The 19,507-nt window shown below is 34.3% G+C and overlaps 1 protein-coding gene across 1 annotated transcript in view; it reads right to left on the bottom strand.

Moving 5' to 3' along the window:
- Positions 1-19,507, bottom strand: part of PCDH7 (protocadherin 7) — a 257,350-nt gene that overhangs the window by 193,526 nt on the left and 44,317 nt on the right. The window contains exon 2 of the mRNA XM_042812868.1: positions 12,159-12,218. Within this exon, the coding sequence (XP_042668802.1) occupies positions 12,159-12,218 (60 nt within the window). The remainder of the gene's footprint in view (positions 1-12,158; positions 12,219-19,507) is intronic.

Raw genomic sequence — 19,507 nt, 5'->3', positions numbered from 1 at the left:
ATTAAATAAATCAAAAGCACGCTTTCATAAACACATAAGCAGAAAATTATCACGTTTAGGAAACTGACAAATCCATTATTCAATGAATTCACTTTTCTAAAACTGATCCCAGACTCAGTGAAGGCAACAAGACCGCTAGAAAAAGTTAGACCATTGCAAACTGCTTTTTCTTTTCCTGCAAGTCTTTGCAGTTAGGGATAGGGCAAGACACGTGGAACTTCCCCTTAATTTTCCACAAAGGCAGGCAGCCTGAGATGACAGACTTGCACAAAGCTTTAGCCTAATTTAAGAAAAATTGAGGAAGATAAAAATGTTTATGATAAGAATACTTCCCCATGCAGAAATAGCAAAACAAAAAATTGTTATCTTAAGAACTTGCCAGTGTATATAGAAATTCTACAAGATAAACCTAAACACTGAAAGCTCCAGTGTGAATTTACCAGATGGATTACTATATTTCATGGCAATAATTAAAGCATAACATAACGTGCAAAAAATTAATGATAAATAAAGTGATGGCAATAAAATTGGCATTAAAATGTTTATGTCTACACAGTTCAAAAAAATATAACCAAGCTGACATAAAAACAGTAAGAATCTTATTCAGAAATGTGGGATGAAGAATGAAATAATCATGGAAAAATAAATGGGATAACTAATTATTTTTAAAAAAGAGTAAAAAAGAACAGATTTTAATCAGGAAGAACTGGTAATAAAATTCTAAATTAAAATTCCGATTCCAGTGAGGATTTTCAGACATCATTTCATTCCTATGATTTATGATTTCCTCTGTAGTACTACAGCACTAAGAGATCATGGTTTTCATGTTAATATAAAATGATTAATACCACCGCAATCAGTAACATTGACTTTCTCTTTCATCAGCTAGTGTTCTGGTGCTGACCAGATGATGAAATCAACAAGAGTGAATTGGTAAACTAGACGGAGAAAGCATTCCTAATATAATTTAAAAGAACAGAAGCAACAAAAAACAGAGGAGCTTCCTCATTTTGTTTTGATGCACTTCTATTTATGAGAGAGTAATTTCATTTACATCTGTGGAAAGTGTGTATAAAATTCTTTCCTAATGCATAGGAATAAGTTACAACACAATTCAAATAAAGTGAAGAGATAATATTTTTAAGGCTTCCTCTGTACTTCTAGAACAGGAAATATAAATATATGTATCAAAAGAAATCAATAGTTTTGTTCCTTTTCACGCCAGCCATTTATTTTTCATACAGATAAAAAAAACAGAAAAGGGTACCATATCTCTCTTTTGTGGTCTGAATTGACTGAATGGGAGTTTCACAAGTCTAAAAGCTCAGCACAGAATCTCCCTCATTAGATTTCGCACAGCAGTGACTACTGAGGGCTATGAATGCACAGTACTATGAGTGATAAAACATCTGTGTATTACATAACGTCACTAAGTATGTTCCAAATGGTATGCATATATTAACCCACAAACACAGGCTGGTACTTATTTAATACAAAATCAGACAAAATAATAGTGTTTCTGAAAAGCCTTGGAAGTCCATTACACTATCCCAATCTCTCATATTACTCTACGGAAAGAGATATTGTTATACCATAATAAAAAATAGTCACATTAACAGATCTTAGTGACAGGTAGAGATATCTTTGGGAATTCCACTCACTCAAATGCGTTAAGTAAATCTCTTCTTGTATATACAACTGCTTGTAGTCTACAAATAACAAAGTGAATATGAGGATGGTTTGCGTGGACTGAGAGTTAGTGTATTCACAACACTTCATATTGCTTTGAAATGTATAGTCAACATCGCAACACGGTATCTTCAAACAACAAAAGTCCTTTATATCACTCCAGACTGCACGATTTGATTGGAACCCCATTTTACAGCCCACTCTTAAACCCTCCACAACCCTGCTGATAAATTATTTTCAGATTTGCATGCTTGCTGTTAGCTTTAAAGAATGATGTCCTGCTTTGTTAATGCAGAAGCCACATTTCTTTTTAAGCAGCTATAGTAGTCTGACTCAGTAATTCAGAACTGGATCAATAATTATAAACGGGAGTCAAAACCATGACTACTCTAATGTATGTTCTTCTAAAAGACTAGGTCGGAAATGGGAATATTAGATTATTGTTTCAAACAGAAGTCTGAGGCCCCTAGGGATTTAAATGAATAATCTATAAAAACAAACAAGGAAATAACAGAAGAAACTTTTTTTTTTCCCTCTGTGAAGTTATCTGCTCTTTTAATTAGTAGCAACATATACTGTGTTATTATCCTATTACAATAGGTTATCAAACTATCCCATAGGCTGATATTACTTACAAGGAAATGTAAGTACAGAATTGTACCATGTTTATCCACATCTGGCTGTGTTTATCATCTGATAATTTATCATTTTACCATACTGAGACCTGACCCCATACCCAGTGAAACTATTAAGAAACCTTTTACTTTTTTGAGCCAGAAGTTCTTTTAGGAAGAAGTTATATGTTGTTCACACTTTCATTCCAGCACGCAGCACACCAAGCCCATTTTGTAACCGGGTCTTCTGAAGTTTTAATATCCATGATAGGTTAGTTTAGAAGAGGTCCACCAAACAAGACCCAAAACTATCCATAGATTGTGTGAAATCACCACATGGCTTTGGACAGAGAGCATTTAAAGGAGATTTTGTTTTTTAATGAAAATAGATTGAAATTTTTTATGTAACCAAGACTCAGATATTTATTTGATTTTATCCCAGAAATAATTCAAGAGAGATCATCCAGGTTACCATATGGACTATATTTCACTCTTCCTATTCAAAGTAGATTACAGAGAGACTAAAGCAACTTACGATATTTGAAGCTTACCAGCATTATTTTGAGTAAGATAATAGATGAGAGAAGCATGATCAGTAGCCATCCCAGATATACAAATTACAACATATTCAACAGATTTTCAATGGATTTTAAAATTGAGTATTAAAAGATCTAGTGATAAACTGATCTTCTCATATTTAGTACAGTATTAGTTCTTTGAGCGTCATTCACTATAGTTTTCTACAGAAAAAGAAGTTGCAGTATTTCTATGTCCTAAAATAGAATACTGTAAGACTTGGAAGCATACATTGAGGTGTTCAATATATGCACAAAGAAAAGACCTGTGGATATGAAGAAAACATAAAGCACATGTAGTGAGACAGGAATTCAGTATCAGGTGCCAGATACCAGTGTCCGTGCCTGAGGACAAGCATTCAAATGTTTTTTCTTTCCTGGTTATGGCTTCTTGGGAAGCAGTCGCTGCAACTGTACAGGCCTTGAGAAACAGATGCACAAGCCTGAGAGATTGCACAGATTTCCAGAACTTTCCCACTTGCTGTCTTAGTGAACTCACAATGGTTATTGCAAGATTTGGATAAACCATCTGTACACTGGGGAGCAAAATCTCTCCCACTGTAAGAGAAGAGCTAAGTCAGAGACAGTTTCCTGAAACAGAATGTATACCAAATCTATAGGACTAGACGACATGCATCCCAGGGTCCGGAAGAAAGTGGCTAAGGTGAGATCCCCAGTGATCGAAAAACTGGAAATACTGCTCATATTTTTAAGAAAGGGAAAAAGGAACACCTTGGAAATTACAGGCTGGATAAGCCCTTCATGTGTGCCTTGGAGGATCGCGGAACAGCCCCTCTATGAAGGTATGTCAAGATACACGTAATACAGGGAGGTGATCTGTGACAGCAAGCATGGCTTCACCAAGGACAGATTATGCCTGATCAATCTGTAACAATGGAAAAAAATTAACATTCTGAAAATGGCAGAGCTGAAGTGATTATATCAGAATTTAAGATTTTAATTCTTTAGTATTACACAGAAGTACAGCGCAGATGTAGAGGAAAAGTATCTCAAAACTTTTAAATATCAGTGCATCAACCAGCAAACTTCCGTTGTCAATCACAAATCATGATAAGCATTCATTTAAGCAGTCTTCACTATACCTGAAAGATGTTTTATATCCATTTAATATATCAGATAATCCAGACACAGAAAGATAAGATCACTTCTTCCACCCCACCAAAACAGGTCACTGTCACCAGAAAGAATGAGACAATACCTCCAATTTCCACTTCTCAGTCCTAGATAGTGAACAATATTTTATAGGTGATCCGTTTGAATTTAGGGTAGCTCATGCTGTAAGTTTAATTTTTACTGATAATAGCAATAGAACAGAAATAAGTCCTACTGTATGCACGTATTTTATATATATATATATATATATATATATATGCAGAAATCTTAAAAAGAAAATATCAAGAGAATTCTAGGTAATTAATAGACTAAATGGCATTTCAAAAATCTTCCATCTCCTTTTATGCCTTGCTAATGTATTATCTACTCACATCACTTACAGTAATGAATCCTGCAAAGCAGAGGTCCTGACATTACTGTCTGACCTCCTATAGTTCTATTTTCGGAAAGTGGTTTCTTCCCTGAACAGATGGCAATAAGCCACCAATTCAGCCATAGGTATGAAAAATTTAATTAAAAAAAAAAAAAAAAAAAATCACACTAACAACAAGGATAAAAACAGTACGCATTTGTCAGGAGTCATTCTACTAGAAATAACTTCTGAGTGAAATCAAAATCCATGTAGCGCTGCTCACTGGCAGTTCTAATTTCAGCAAGAATGATTCAAAGCAAGGTGCAGAAGGCTGCATGGAAAAGCTCCCTAGCACAATACGAAATTAAATTGTTTTATATTTAAAATCGAATGCTATATTTAGAAATAAAAATCTACTTTTAAATGGAAGATTAAAATTTTAAATACAGCTTTTTAGTATTGAGTCACTTCTAATTTTTGTATTAAGGCCAGAAACGGATACCTTCAATATTAGAAAAATAAAAGAAAACTAAAGCCTACTCTAAGAGAATGTTTGTAGCTCCCTGCACGCACACCAAGTTCTTTGGGAATACTCTTATGTCTACAAATAATCCAAGCACAAATTTTGTTTAAGAGCCACGCCCAAATTCATAAAGGTATCCTAACAGGTCAGCTTTGAAAGCCAACAGAGTGAATTCCAGAGTGAAGTAATTATCAACTCCTTGTCATTGCAAGATGCTCAGACCAACCTCTCATACTTTTAAGCATCTGAAACAAGAGGTGAGCCCAGCACGATATCACAACATGATATCAATTTTACAGGTATATGTAACTGTATAATTTTCATTCTCCTTTAACTCTTTCTCCTTTAACTGTTCTCTCTATGCTACAATCTCTACATTCCGCAATGAAAACACCTGACTAATTGCATTGTGAAATAAACTTTTTTATTCCACAACACTGTCTATAGGTGCTTACTCCAGACTCCCCACAGCTTTAATTCACAACTTCATAATACCTCTAAAGAAAACATTTCAAAATGAAGGATTTGATCAGGATGAAGGTGAACCAGGAAAAACACATCAAGTACAGCCTATCCAGTTTCCCCTCTTATAATCTTCTCAGGACAAAACAAACTATTCTCCTTTGAGCTTGAATAGATTTAGTTTTCTTCATAGTGGCTGGTATGGTGCCAGAGTTCAGATTTAGGAGGAAAATAATGTTGATAACACAGCAATATTCTAGTTGTTGCAGAACAGTGCTTAAACTAAATCAAGGACTTTTCAACTGCTCACATTGCCCTGCCAGTGATGAGCTATAACTACACAATAAGCTGGGAGGGAAAGAACCAGGACAGCTGACCAAAATGGATCAAAATGTTGGTATCACACTGAACAATAAAACTTCAGGCTGGGGTGAGGGCTGCCATTGCTCATGGATTGGCTGGGCAATGATTGGCGGGTGATAAGCAATTGAATTGCACATCAACTGTTTTTGTTTGTTGTTTCTTGTTGTTGCTGTTGTTTTAACTTTTCTTATTAAACTGTCCTTATCTTGATCCACAAATTGCCACACTTTTTCACAATCTCTTCTCCATCCCACTGGGGGAGAATGAGTGAACATCTGTGCGGTGATTAACTGCTGGCCAAGTTAAAACATAACTGTTCTTTCAGTGCCAAGTTCTTGGGGCAAGAAGAGTTGATCTATCTGTGCTATACATTGTCTCGCTCCAATTTGTAGGTGGGAGATGATAGTGCGAGGAATCTGATGTCAGACACCTCTTCTACTTCATCATGCAGGCATCAATTTGTGAGGAATCTGTTGTCAGAAATCCTATCCTCATGGTTTTCGATTCCTCTTTTACCCTACTTGTTCTCCCGCCTGCATGACAAGGATGGGCCTTGAGCAAGAGCCATTGAGTACCCCCTGAGATGGCCATCATCCCGAGATAAGCCCACACAGAAGAGCACTTCACAGCTATTTAGCTGCAGCTTTCCTCTCTCTCCTTGCCCCTGGCCTTGTCCATCTGTGTCCCCCAGACAAAGGATTTCACAATCTTTGCCCAGAACTTGTCCATTAAAGTTCTCCAGATAAAGGATTTCACAGCCTTTGCCCAGGACTTGCCTGGACTTGAACAAGTCCATCTGTGTTCCCAGCAAACTTTGAGACACAGATGTTAACAGAATATCTTACATATACCTAGATCATTGCCTGCACTGAGTGGTTGCAATGGTTGCGCAACGCTATTTTGATACTTCTATACTATGCCTTTTTTTTTCCCCCAATTTATATTAAATCTTTCTCCAACGTCAACAATCTCAATAGATTCATATTTCACATTGAAAATCCTCAAATAAAAACACATATACCATCTATACTTGAAATTAAAAGAAAGCAAGTTTTCTGACATTTTAGAAAATAAGCAATCTGTAAAATATTCTCTCTTATAGGAAGCATGGTTAAATCTAAACCGTTCTTTAATGAAAGCACATCAAAATGTACGTATAAAGAACTGACCTACACACATAATAGTGAAAATTAATATGTATTTCAAACAACCTTTTCCAGGCGGCAGTTTATAGTTACTAAACAAAAATGGTTCTGCTCTGAAAGCCACCTCTCCCAGTTGCAATGAAATAGAGTATTAAAGTATTTCTACAACGCCACACCGCTCTTTATAGACATTTCTACAGATCTCACCATCACATCTTATGAACAGTTCTCAAAACAAAAAGGAACAAAATGAACAGTTCTCACAACAAAAAGCTATTACCCACCCTTACTGTCATAGCGAGTAACAAAAACCGAATCTCCTGGTTTCTAGCCATGCAAAAGTTAACACAAGTCTAGCTTCCACCACTTCCATAAAAAAGGCACTCTGAGGTTAGTAGTCTAATGTACTATCTTCCATCATCAGATATATGTTAAAGCAGAGAAAGCGAGGTGAGAATTTTCTACTTAAACTTGTTCAGTGTTAACTGACATAACAGTTAAATGCAGAAGTGGTTTTGAATTTGAATGCATTTAAAGATCCTCTTAGATCAAAGGTCTTTGTGTAGTCGCAGGCAGGGAGATCTAGAAAGGATATCATCTTAAATATTACAAAACCAGCTCAGGCTGACATGAACAGGATTCCAGAGGGGCCTATTTCTCACCATGAAATCTTCCACTTGTGAACCTATACAGCTAGCTTAGAAGAGACGCAAGTTTTGTAATAATCATACTCGCTTATTAAAACTCATGCATATGTAAGACTGGTTATGTGCTGATTTATTCAGATGTGGAAGCTGAGATCAGGTTTGAGTTAGCTCTGTGTAGGGTGTACCTCTGCAATTCTCACAATACAGAGGTGAATGAGAGAATCAAGCTATCATTTTCCACAATTAAAAGTTTATTCTCTGTCAAATGCTAATTTAAAATTCTTCTATTTTCTGCATAGCAACACTGGAAAATGCAATCTAAACAGATAATTAAGCCTAGTAAAGCCTGACATTAAGTCTGATACAGACCAATAGGCTACAGAGCATTATTAGATTTTCTGATATCCTTCAGAACAGTTCTCTCCATCACACTTCCAATACTAGCTTTCTCAAAGATAATAATTAAACACAATATAACTATGCATAAATATAAATAATACAAATATTTTCTAAACAGGTTAGGCTGGCTATTGCTATTCAAGACAGTTTTACTGGGATAAACTTTAAGCTATTTAAATGTGAAAAGTAATCTGACTTGGAAGAAAATTAATTTTGAACTAGATTTGAAAACATTACTGCCTTCCTTGAATTCTACCTCTGAAGACCGCCAAGTGTTCTGTTGTAAATGTCAGGGGACATAATGAACTTAGCAATATAACTCCCTCAGAAAGGGTGACAAACTGCTTTTCTCTGATAGATAGCTCTGATGTCACATGTAGGAGCTATGGATCAAATGAAAATTCCCTGCTGAAATAGTCTGTAGGGGTATGAGACACATTCTAACTAAAATAAATGGCTTAATTTTAGAAATGAAATTGTGTAGGCATGTTCATAGTGTTAGAAAGGGCTATTTATGGCATTCATCACATTTTACACTCTTAAAGTAGATTCCTATAAAATATTGAGAATCACATAGAATCTGGAATCATTCTTCATGTCATTACAGTGTGATCTAAATATAACAGCAGAAGTCAGATATAATATCTGCAAATACAGTAGTTTGTTTTGGTCTCAATGATGCGGAGATAATCTTGAATTTAAAAGTATTCATAATAAACATACACTGGAAATATAAATCTGTCTACTGCATTTGAGAACAAAAATCTTTCACTAGTAAATCAAGATTCAGTCAACCTAGTGACCCTCAAACATGAAAATGAATAATGGGCTAAATATGGGTTATCACACCAGATTTAATTTATTTTATTTTTATTTTTTAATATTAGTTGGTTAAATCCATGACTGCTTAAATGAAGACTGCAGGAAGAGAAGTGACAGAGGTTTTTAATCAGCCTGATAAACCTCATCGAAAGTTTTAAGTTGTTTAATGAACCTTCATTAAAACATTTTATTTGAATCCAATTATATTATTCTATCTTAGAATATATAGAAGTCTAGGCAGCAAAAAGTTTGTTTAGTTTGATCTATTAGTTTAGGTTTCACAGATAGGTTAGTAAGTCAACAACAGCTGAAGAGACCATACCTAATTCTTCAGCTATGTTTAGATTTGCTGTTTTTATCAGACTCTATAATTAGTGACAATACAGAGTCCCAAGAAGTATAGCCAGTAGGAACAGAAAAGCTGTGTCACATAGCTCAATTTCCCACTGCTTGCCCTTCCTATATAATTCCTGCTAATAATTTAGCTAAATTGCAGTTTAAATAACTAAAGCAATTGCATATCGCAGCTTTCCTTACAGCTTGCTACAGATATTTCTTGTTCTTTAGTTGTCTTCTATAAAAGAAGAAAAGATAAACTGAGGCTAACAAAAGAGTTGTACATACTAAATACAGGCCATCTCAATGGGTTTGTCTGACTGGTTCATATGAATAAGGTAAGTCACTTTTGGCTTTAAAGCTCTACTTAAGCTCCTACAAGGTAGGACAGATAAGGATGTCATTTTCTTCCTCATCTATACACGACAATAGCAAAAAAAAAGAAAGAAGAATGCCCCTTCTCACAAACGAGCTTTCTCTCCTTCATTCTGACAGAAGAAAAGACTTTGCTCAACAATGAAACAGCCATGGGAGGGAAAGATGAAAGAAACAGATGAAAAAAAATCTATACCACCACTTGCAATTTTGAAACTTCCAGTGTCTTGCAAGTTGATGTCACAGAAGAAAAAATCCTTCATTTGGTCTCCCACTGTTATGCTAACCTTTCCCTGCTGGTGGTGAAGAAGGAAGCAATATAGAAGGGCCTTTATTCCATACAAATTAGCTTGGCTGCTAAACTACTTGCAATCTGAAAACTAAAGTATTTTTCAAGAATCCTCTACTGGTAATTGCTTTTGACCAGAAAAATTAAATGCAGAAGAATGAAACTGCAATGAACACAAAAGATACACTTTTGACTTCATACCTGGCTGCAGAATAATTTTGTAGAAATATCAAGTTGCTGTATCTGAGATGAGAATCTGACCAGATATTCTTAACATTTTTGTTTTCCAGCTTAAGCTTTTTTTTTTCTTACACTAATATAAAATCTGTATCTAGAAAAAAGTTAACATTTCACAAAAACATTACTTAACACACTTATTTTTTTGTGAAATGTTACATTTAAATACTACTTACCACTTTTCTCATCTTTAGATGATGTACAACAGCTCTGAAATGAGATCTAAGGACCACAGGTATCTCAGATCTCATTTCTAATGGCATATTGAGATAAAGGGAAGGGGTAGAATGCAAAGGAAACAATCTGTATGATTATCACTTAGACAAAGTTACTGGTGTTAATTTTTACAGATTATTTATTATTTCTAAATAATGCATCCCAGTTGAGAATGATGCTTTTCTTGATTTCATTTTACATCTTTTTCCTTCTTATTCCTATATGTTTCAGTTTTTATTTCTTTTCTCTTTGTATTCTATTAATACCTACTGGCCTTCTTTATGCACAATTACTAAAGATCTAAATGTGTTTTCCTATCAGTGAGTTTCAAACCAGGAGTTAAGTTTAAATAAACACATTTCATGAAAATCGGAATGAAATGATTGATTTCTTATTTTCATTTTACTCATTGATTTTGCTTACAGAAAACAATATCAGCATAGTAGCAGTATACGGACTTGAAAGTTTTGATAACATATCTCAGTACAATAAAGAGATCAAAGGCTCTATTGTATCATAAATTCTTCTACGTGGAACCAATTATCACAAGTGGAAAAAAAAAGTGGCAGACTACCAGTTTTGAAGACAAACACATAGGGCAATGTAATTCATACATAAATGAATAACAAGCAGGAAAGAAAAAGTGGTTATTAAAATAGTTAAAAAGCCATAAAGAAGGACGGATAGTGATATATAATTGAAACAAAAGTGTACGCTATAATAGTTTTCTCAAACATTTATATCAGCTTTGCATATCCAGGAGTTTGAATACATTAAAGTTAGGCTTTACTCATTAGAAAAGAAAAAAAAAAAACACTGTTCAAGAATTGTTTGCACTTAAAATGCATTATTTTATCATTACTCACAATGAATAAGAATGATATGAATAAAATAATTACTTAGGAGAAAATACTCAGCCTCTCCTTTTCCTAAAATACTAGCTGATATAATATATATTGTAATATCCATATATACGTATATATAAATATAAAAGTTATAAACGTATAAAATTGGAGTCAAGGCATAGCTTTTTTCTGTATATGGTATATACATCTTAACAGTTACTGCAGAATTTAAGAAGTTTTCCCTACATGTGGTTTTTATACTGGCAATTGTACAATATTTTTTTTAACAACAAAATTGTATGTGCCTGTATATACATACATGAAGGTGTTAACCTCCCTATTCACTGGTATAGTCATTTAGCTCATTTTTGTTTCTTCCCTGCATACACCTTAATTTCCTTGTAGAGCTGTATTTGCAGCAAAATCTGAAGGATCTAAGAACACTTCTAATTTTTCATCTCCTCTCTGTCCCCAAACAAGCACAAAGTGATTAAACAATGATTTTCCAAAAAAATCCATTTCTGAGGTCTGATATATTTTCTTTATAATCTCTATTATATAATTATACATCTCTATTATATATCTCTATTACATTATCAAGATTGTTTGCTTTTTTTTTTTTCTTTCAGCAAACCCCAAAAAATTCCCTTAATTTAATACTGAATACCCAATCTTGTTCACACTCATCTACCAGTTACTAACTGAAACAATCATCTAATCAAATTTCATCCTTTCAAATATAGAACAAAGCAGAAAATTGTGAGGCTTTTTCATCCTACTTGTTCTCCTAAATTAGATGGTATTTGATCTTGTTCCTTCACTTATGATCATTTCTGCTTACCAAGTCTTTCTGATACACACTGCTCATGTCTCTTGCTTTCAGTTTTGCTGTTCCGCTGTTTTTACTGTTTTTTTTTTTTTTTTTTTTTTTTTTGTTTTTTTTTTTTAAAAAAAAAGATTTATTATATGTTTGTTTATTAAATAGCTTTGTTTTTGAGGTCCAGTTTGTTTTGCAGTAACCCTGCCCTCTGGGAATCGATTGCTTAATATAAGAATAAAGAGAGTTCCTCTATTTTGTGATCCAACATTCCTTAGAGTTGGAGTTTTCATGAACAATTGACTTACGAGCACATACATTCATTTTACATGATTCCTCAATGTGGTCAGGGTGCTGCATAGTCTGTACTGCATCCACCTACAAGAAATACAAAAATATGTCTGCTTACCAGGATATGAGCAGGGCTTGGCTAATGTATTCCTGTACTATAGATTTTGTGAGTAAAAATATTCCTCTTTTTAATGTCCTATACATATTTATATACATTCCATAAAATAATGTTAGGCAGTAAAGCCACTTAGAATAGAAAAACACATTGATTAACATAACACTGAAGAAAGTAACTGAACTACATCCAAGAAAGAATGGTTTTAGATCATGGAGTAAAGAAACTGAGCAAAGGTTTACTTCCCTCCTTTTCTTACTTACTAGCTTGTTACTAACTACTGTGGACAGATAAAAGCAATGTAAATGTTTCAGATATCATTGATGAACATAACTTCTTCTCCATTAAGTGATGGAACAAACAGTGCAGCATGTCTCTAAAAATATTAGGTAACTGAAAGAAACAACAAACATTAATTTTGCAAAAAAAAAAAAAAATAAAGATAGGCAATGTATCTTTTTTGTACATCACCCTGTCCTTCCAACCCACCTCTTAGAAAAAAAAAAAAAAAGTGGGAGAAATCATGATTTAGAGGATAGCACGCAATATAAAATGACAATTCTGAAAATGTAAATAAGCCAAAATGCCAGATACCAACTCTTTTTTTCTGTCCACTTTATAGAATAATAAACTGGAGAATAAGGGGCAGGGCTTTCTTTGTGCTACTGCCATCAGTAAGTTTATCAAGGAAATGAGACAAAATGCACATCTAATGATAAACAGTAAGTGTTCTGTCCAATATATTCTTCTGAGACGTCTCTTAAAATAATACTCAGAAACAAATCGTCTTCACAAGAAAACACTAACCTTATGTTTGGTAGTTACATAACATATTTCTTTAGCATTCACCAGATACTACTTTTCTATTATTTTTATATTATTAAATTTATATTTCTTTCACATCACTTACTGCAAATTCCCTATTTTCAAACATTTTAATGAATCACTTATTCTAATCTATTAAACACACAAAGTTAAAACCAATTTACACAAGCATAGAAAAGCAATGTCAAGGATCTCTACAAAGCAGCTTTTACTCTATGAACATAATCCACAAAAGACTCCCAAATGTCCTCAAATAAGTAACGTCTGTTCAACAATCTAAATATGATCTTCTTATAGGAAGCCATCTGGGACAAGTAAGCAGAGCATTCTGCTTTTGTTGCAGAAGAAATATATTTATGCCTCAGTAAAAATTCTTCATCGTCATCAATCCAATTACACACAAATCTTTTTATCTCTTTAAGATATGTTTAAGATATGTTTGCTTGCCAAAACAGCAAAAATGATAGAAAAGACAAAAGTATATCTATCTGTTTGTCTCTGCCTGTCGGTCTACTTATCTATCTATACCAACCCTGCACTTCAGGAGAACCAATTTGTCCTCTTCAAGGACCTACTTGGAGGTATTTCGTAAGTTAGAGCATTGGAAGGGGGCCCAAGAGAGTTGGTTGACATTCAAGCACCATTTCTTCCAAGCTCAAGAGTGGTGCACCCCCAAGAGTAAAAAAATCAAGTAAAGGTGGCAGGAGGTCCACAGGGATAAGCAAGGAATTGCTGGAAATTTCCAATGGAGTAAGAAAGTCTACAGAATCTTGAAAAGGGGTCTGGTGACTGGGAAAAACATAGGAACACTGTCAGGCCATGCAAGGATCCAAGAAGGAAGGCTAAGGCCCATTTGGAATTAAATCTGGCAACGTAGGTTAAGGACAAGAAAGACTTCTTTAAGTAAGCAAAAGGAAGACTAGGGTCTGCTGTTGAAAGAGGCAAGAGCCTAGTAACAGAAGGCACTGAGAAGGTAGAGTTACAGAATGTCTTCTTTGCTTCTGACTTTACTGCTAAGACTGCCTCACAGGAATCCTAGATCTTTAAGATAACAGACATAGTCTGGGGAATGGAAAACTTCACTCTGGCTGAGGATGATCTTATCAGGGATCATCGAGGAAAAGTCAACACACAAGTCCATGGGCCCCAATGGGATGCACCCAAAAGTGTCTAGGGAGCTGACAGAAGTGATTGGCAAGCTACGCTGTATCGCCTTTGAGAGGTAATAGAGAATAGAAGAGCTGCCTGAGGACTGAAGGAAAAACAATGTCCTTCCAGTCTTCAAAAAGAGCAAGGAGGAGGAGACAAGAAACCATTGGCCAACCAGCTTCACCTGCAACCCTAGGAAAGAGATAAAACATCATCTAGAGCATTGTATCCAGTTCTGGACTCCTCAGTTCAAGAAAGACGGAGTTATTGGTAAAACTTCAGCTACAAAGATAGATAAGAGGATCGTTCAGCCTGGAAAAGAGAACACTAAGGGAGGGGATCTTATCAATGCTTATAAACACCTAAAGGGCAGGAATCAAGTGGATGGGCCACATTCTTTTCAGGAAAACAGAACAAGAGGCAGTAAACACAAATTGGAACACAAGAAGTTCCATAAGAACATGAGGAAAGCCTTGAGTTTGAGAGTGACATAGCACTGGAACAAGCTGCCCAGAGAGGCTGTGGAAATATTCAAAGCATGCCTGGACGCTTTCCTGTGTAGTCTACTCTAATGAGCTTGCTTTAGCAGGGGGCTGGATTAAATGATCTCTAGAAGTTCCTTCCAATGCCTAAGATGCTGCAATTCTTCACTTCTGTGATGTTGAGTACCTCAACAATTATTCAAATTCATATGAAAAATTCTTAATTCTGCATCTGGTTTCTATTTTTCACAGGCATAACCTCATGTATTTCCTTGATGGCTTAAAACATTCTTGTTGCTACAGTATTTGAAATTTACTCTAATATCCTATCCAAATTTATTCATAAGTATTTACGTCTATCTTCTTTTTCCATGACTTGCATATGTTTCCATTCAAAAGTGAACTTTTAGCATAGTTTTTTTTTTTTTTTTTTTTTTTTCCAACCAATGAAATAAGTAGTAAGAAACACTTTAAAAGAGTATGGAGTACAATGTATGATTTCCAGCCACCACATAGTGATGGAATCACAGAATTATTAATTTCTGCAAGCAACGTTAATTTTTTGTCACTCATTCATTCAGCATTGAATGAGTCTACAAATATTTCATAGAACAATCAATGATTGTGTGTATGTATTACTAAAAACATAAGAAATTACGAGTTTCTGCAACATTCAATGTGCCTTAAACAAAAAATGCAATATGCTCAGTTTTGTCCACTGTGGCAAATAGCAGATAAAAATACATCTTGATGGATTTCCTGTTATATTTCACAGTATGTTTCTAATCTATTTTTAAACTTCTTTACACACACAGCTTCATTTTCAGTTTGTGACAGAAAGTAAAATAGAATATGGGCAACTATCAGAAACATATTTAGTACATTTCCTTAGAATATACATGTTGACAGAGAAGACAAATCTAGGCTGGAACTTACACAAAGGCTGGAACGCTTATACAAAAGAGAACTACTAAATAAAAAATAACATTTAACCTATTTATTTGCTTTAGTTTATTTGTACAACATTTGCTGAATCATTAAAGGCCACATACAGGTTAAAAAAAGATACTCAACGAAAGATACAAACAAACTGATAAAAAGACTTTCTGGATAAGAAATGAGATTGATGACTAAAACCTATTTATCTCTTTGTGATCCTAGGTAGCAGTGTCTGTAATAGATACAATCTAATAAGGTATAAGAAAATCCATTAATACTCCTGATGATGAAAGGTAAAAGAAAAAGTTAAGAGAGAACAAATTTAAAACCTAAGACACTTGGCTAGTACTTAACAGTACAGTATTATTATTAAAAACTTCAGCACAACTGACTATGTTATTAACTACTTCCTGTCATAGCTGGCTTTAGTTTCACAACATTACTGCAGCTACTCCTGACTTCTTCCATGTAATAGTAATTAAAAATACTGCGTGTTTAACAGTATTTGCTACAACACCATGTTATTCCTGGGATTACAATCTGCTAGCATTTTTTTGAAGGTATCAAAAAAGCCTCAATAACATAAATTGCAATACCATTTGTACATGCCCAGAAACGTTGGAGTTGCTCTGTCTCTGGGGGCGCTCAAGACCAGGTTTAGATGGGACCCTGGGCAACCTGTCTTACTTTCAGACCTGGAGGTTGGTGGCCCTGCCTGTGGAAAGGCCTTTGGAACTTGATGATTCTTGGGGTTCCTGCCACAATATTACTTCCATAAAACATTGATTGAAACTCTGACATCTTAACCCACTGAACAAATGCATTAATATAATCTTATAAAAATATTGTATAATAATAAATAATAAAAATGTTACATATTTGAGTTACTTTTTAGAAACAATATAGCAGCACTCTGGATTTTTTTGAGAGCTCAATAATTCTGTCATGCCAAGAAACAAAATTGGTTTACAGAAAAATAGAACACCTGAACTGATATCTTTTGATGCCTCTGATACTTCAAATTGCACACTGAGAAGTTTGGGCTGCTCTTTAAACAAGTTATGTTCTTTAACTTGATCTTGGTGTAGATAATGCTTCTAATAGCTTAAAGCAGTAAAAAACAGATGAGTAGCCTGGAACACGATTTTTTGTTGCATTCTTTTCTCCTACTCTTAGGAGCACAAGAACATACTAGAAGGAAAATATGATATTTTTACTTTACTTCAGATCTCCAAAGGGTTGAATTCTTTTTTTTCCTCCACTGTTTAATCCTGAACATATATGTAACATATTGATTGCTATTATATCAGCACAACCTTTGAATATTTTTTACTAGCATTTATTCCCAACATACTTATAAAGAGCAATAAAATCTCTTTTCACTAGTTATTTTCTAAAGGCTCTGAGGTTTGCGTAGCAGTGGCTTAAAACCAGATGATAGGAATCAGTACTACCTTCAATTGTCTGTTCCACCCCTCTGATGGAATTTAGAGCCTTTAGCACAGGGCTATTTGATATGCTTATGAATGAACTCATGTTCTGTTACAGTCTTCTTCACCTGGGTATATTAAACCAAAACAATTCCAGCTTTGATTTACCCTAATATACCAGGCAGTGGTTAACATAATGATTCAAAGGAGGTTCAGGTATTTATGCCTTGAGGACAGTAATAACTTCTGTCATCCAATTTTAGCCTGTGTCAACACGCCTCTCAGAGCCTTAACTCTGAATGAGCAAAACCCTTTCAGACATTTCTTGCACAGCTAACTCTGCAAAAAGAGCTCTTTCTGAATTTTTAGAGTGCTAGCTTATTTCTTCCTGTTACATTATTTTGGTCAGACATATACAATCCCCAGATAAAGTCTCATGAATTCCTCCCCAAACGACATGACTATTGTTTTACAGCAGTATGTAACTTAATGCTGTCCTGATGTTGTAGGAGCAAATTTGCCTGTGTCACATTGGTACTCATAATAACTGTATCTAACTTGCTGTTGCTCCAAATCATGCATTTCTAAACAAATTTGTAAGTTATAGAACAGTTCTTGCTGTTGACTTATTTTCATGTAAAGTCTATAGTGTTTTCCAGTTATTAATCTACTACAGTCTAATTCTCCCCCAAACTGAAGATAGCTATATCTCTTTCATAATCATTTTTCATTCTTACATTTGCATTCTGCACACCAAGGTGAAAATACAAAGCAAAATCATTCTTAAAATTGACATTTGACTTGAACGAGTAACTTTCCTTCTTTTTACAACATTTACCATTGCAACAGCTACTGCCAATCTCACATTAGTGAATTTCTCACACATTTACTGACTCGTTTAGTAATCCCCATCTCACTTAGATGAACAAATAATTTCCCATGTGGCAAAGTATCAACTGCTTGCTGAAGTCTAAAGAGAGGAGATGACTAAATCTTCTTTATCTAGCAAACTAGTTATCCTTTCAGAGGATGGTATCAGATTGGATTGCACAAACTCCTTTCAGTAAAGTCATTTTCAATTTCCATTTTAGCCAATCTTTTTTCCCCTTTATGTCAGTATCTTGATTTTTTTCATATAAATTCTGCTCAACTGTTAAATAAAACCTTCATCCATTCTTCTTCATCTTCCCCACTATTAAAATATAAATAGAGCATTTGTTATTCTCCAACAAAACAGCTCCATGTTTGCCCTAAGAGGTTTATCTACAAGACAACCTAGAATGCCTTTTTTCTGTATCTCTCAGATGTTTATCTGTTCCTCGTTGACTTAAACATATCAGAGTCCAAGTTTTGTTCCTGTCTCAGACTGACTTCCAGGTTCTGCCTATAACATTAACACCTTTGTTTAGAAGTAAGGCTAAGAATTAACTTCATTTCTTTATAACATCTACGTTACTTTTCACCTCTAAATGAAATAATTGCCCAACTTCTTTCTTACTATGGTTAACATAGCTAAATTAAATTTTATTTTTATCATCCCTCTAATACCTGTTTCAGTTGGTATTTAGCAGTCCTTCTTTATACTGACCACATCTCTATATTGTAGTTTGTTTATGTGACTCTTGCTTTCTCCCCTCTTTTCTCATTCCTTGTAATATTCTTGATTACATATTTTATTCCATGAAAAAGCAAACAACAGAATTTTCCCATATCTTATCTGTACACAGAATTAACACCTTTGTATATGAGCTTCTACAGAAGTATTTTTTTGAGATACAATATCTCAAATATATATGTATGAGAAGTGCCTCCATTTTAAATTCCCAACCTTTCTCCTAGTCTCCTAGTGTCCAGTGACACTAAAATGTCTGTCTATACCTACTACCAATGGCCAATGCTGAAGAGAATAAACCACATAAACTGAATGTGGAACATAATTTCCCAAATCCCAGCATAAATCAGTTTAAAGACAAAACATCTGTATTCTTTACTAGTGATACTTTGTCTCTTCAGGCACTATTACTTTATGTGGCACTTGCAAGACAGAATGAAAAAATATTAAAAAAAGAATTCTATGTCTAATAATACAAAAACTGATGTGAATGACGAATACATATATTTTAAAATTCAATTAATTTTTTTTTTTTTTACAATTTAAAAAAATAATTCTCTTCAAAATTAAACAGAAGTTGTTAATTTACTGCTTAATTTATAATCTGCATGGAATAGTGTGTCAGTTAAACTGTTGCTTGTTAAGGTCTTCATTTGAACATACAAGGTCAAAGAAAACTTCTAGAGAAATGACTTGAGAGAGAAGCACTATTAATAGAATTAGATGCTTGAGATATATATTTAAAACAGCCTGATCTGATGTGGCAGAAATAGTGAGATGATATGTTTATTATTTATTCTGCAATGTGAAATATTATGTTTTAT

Source organism: Centrocercus urophasianus, unplaced genomic scaffold, assembly GCF_019232065.1.
Source record: "Centrocercus urophasianus isolate 14NV4802_14NV808 unplaced genomic scaffold, USGS_Curo_1.0 seq_13, whole genome shotgun sequence".
NCBI classification, from domain to species: Eukaryota; Metazoa; Chordata; class Aves; order Galliformes; family Phasianidae; genus Centrocercus; species Centrocercus urophasianus.
The sequence above is the reverse complement of the archived record's forward strand: the minus strand, read 5'-3'. Positions and strand labels throughout refer to the sequence as shown.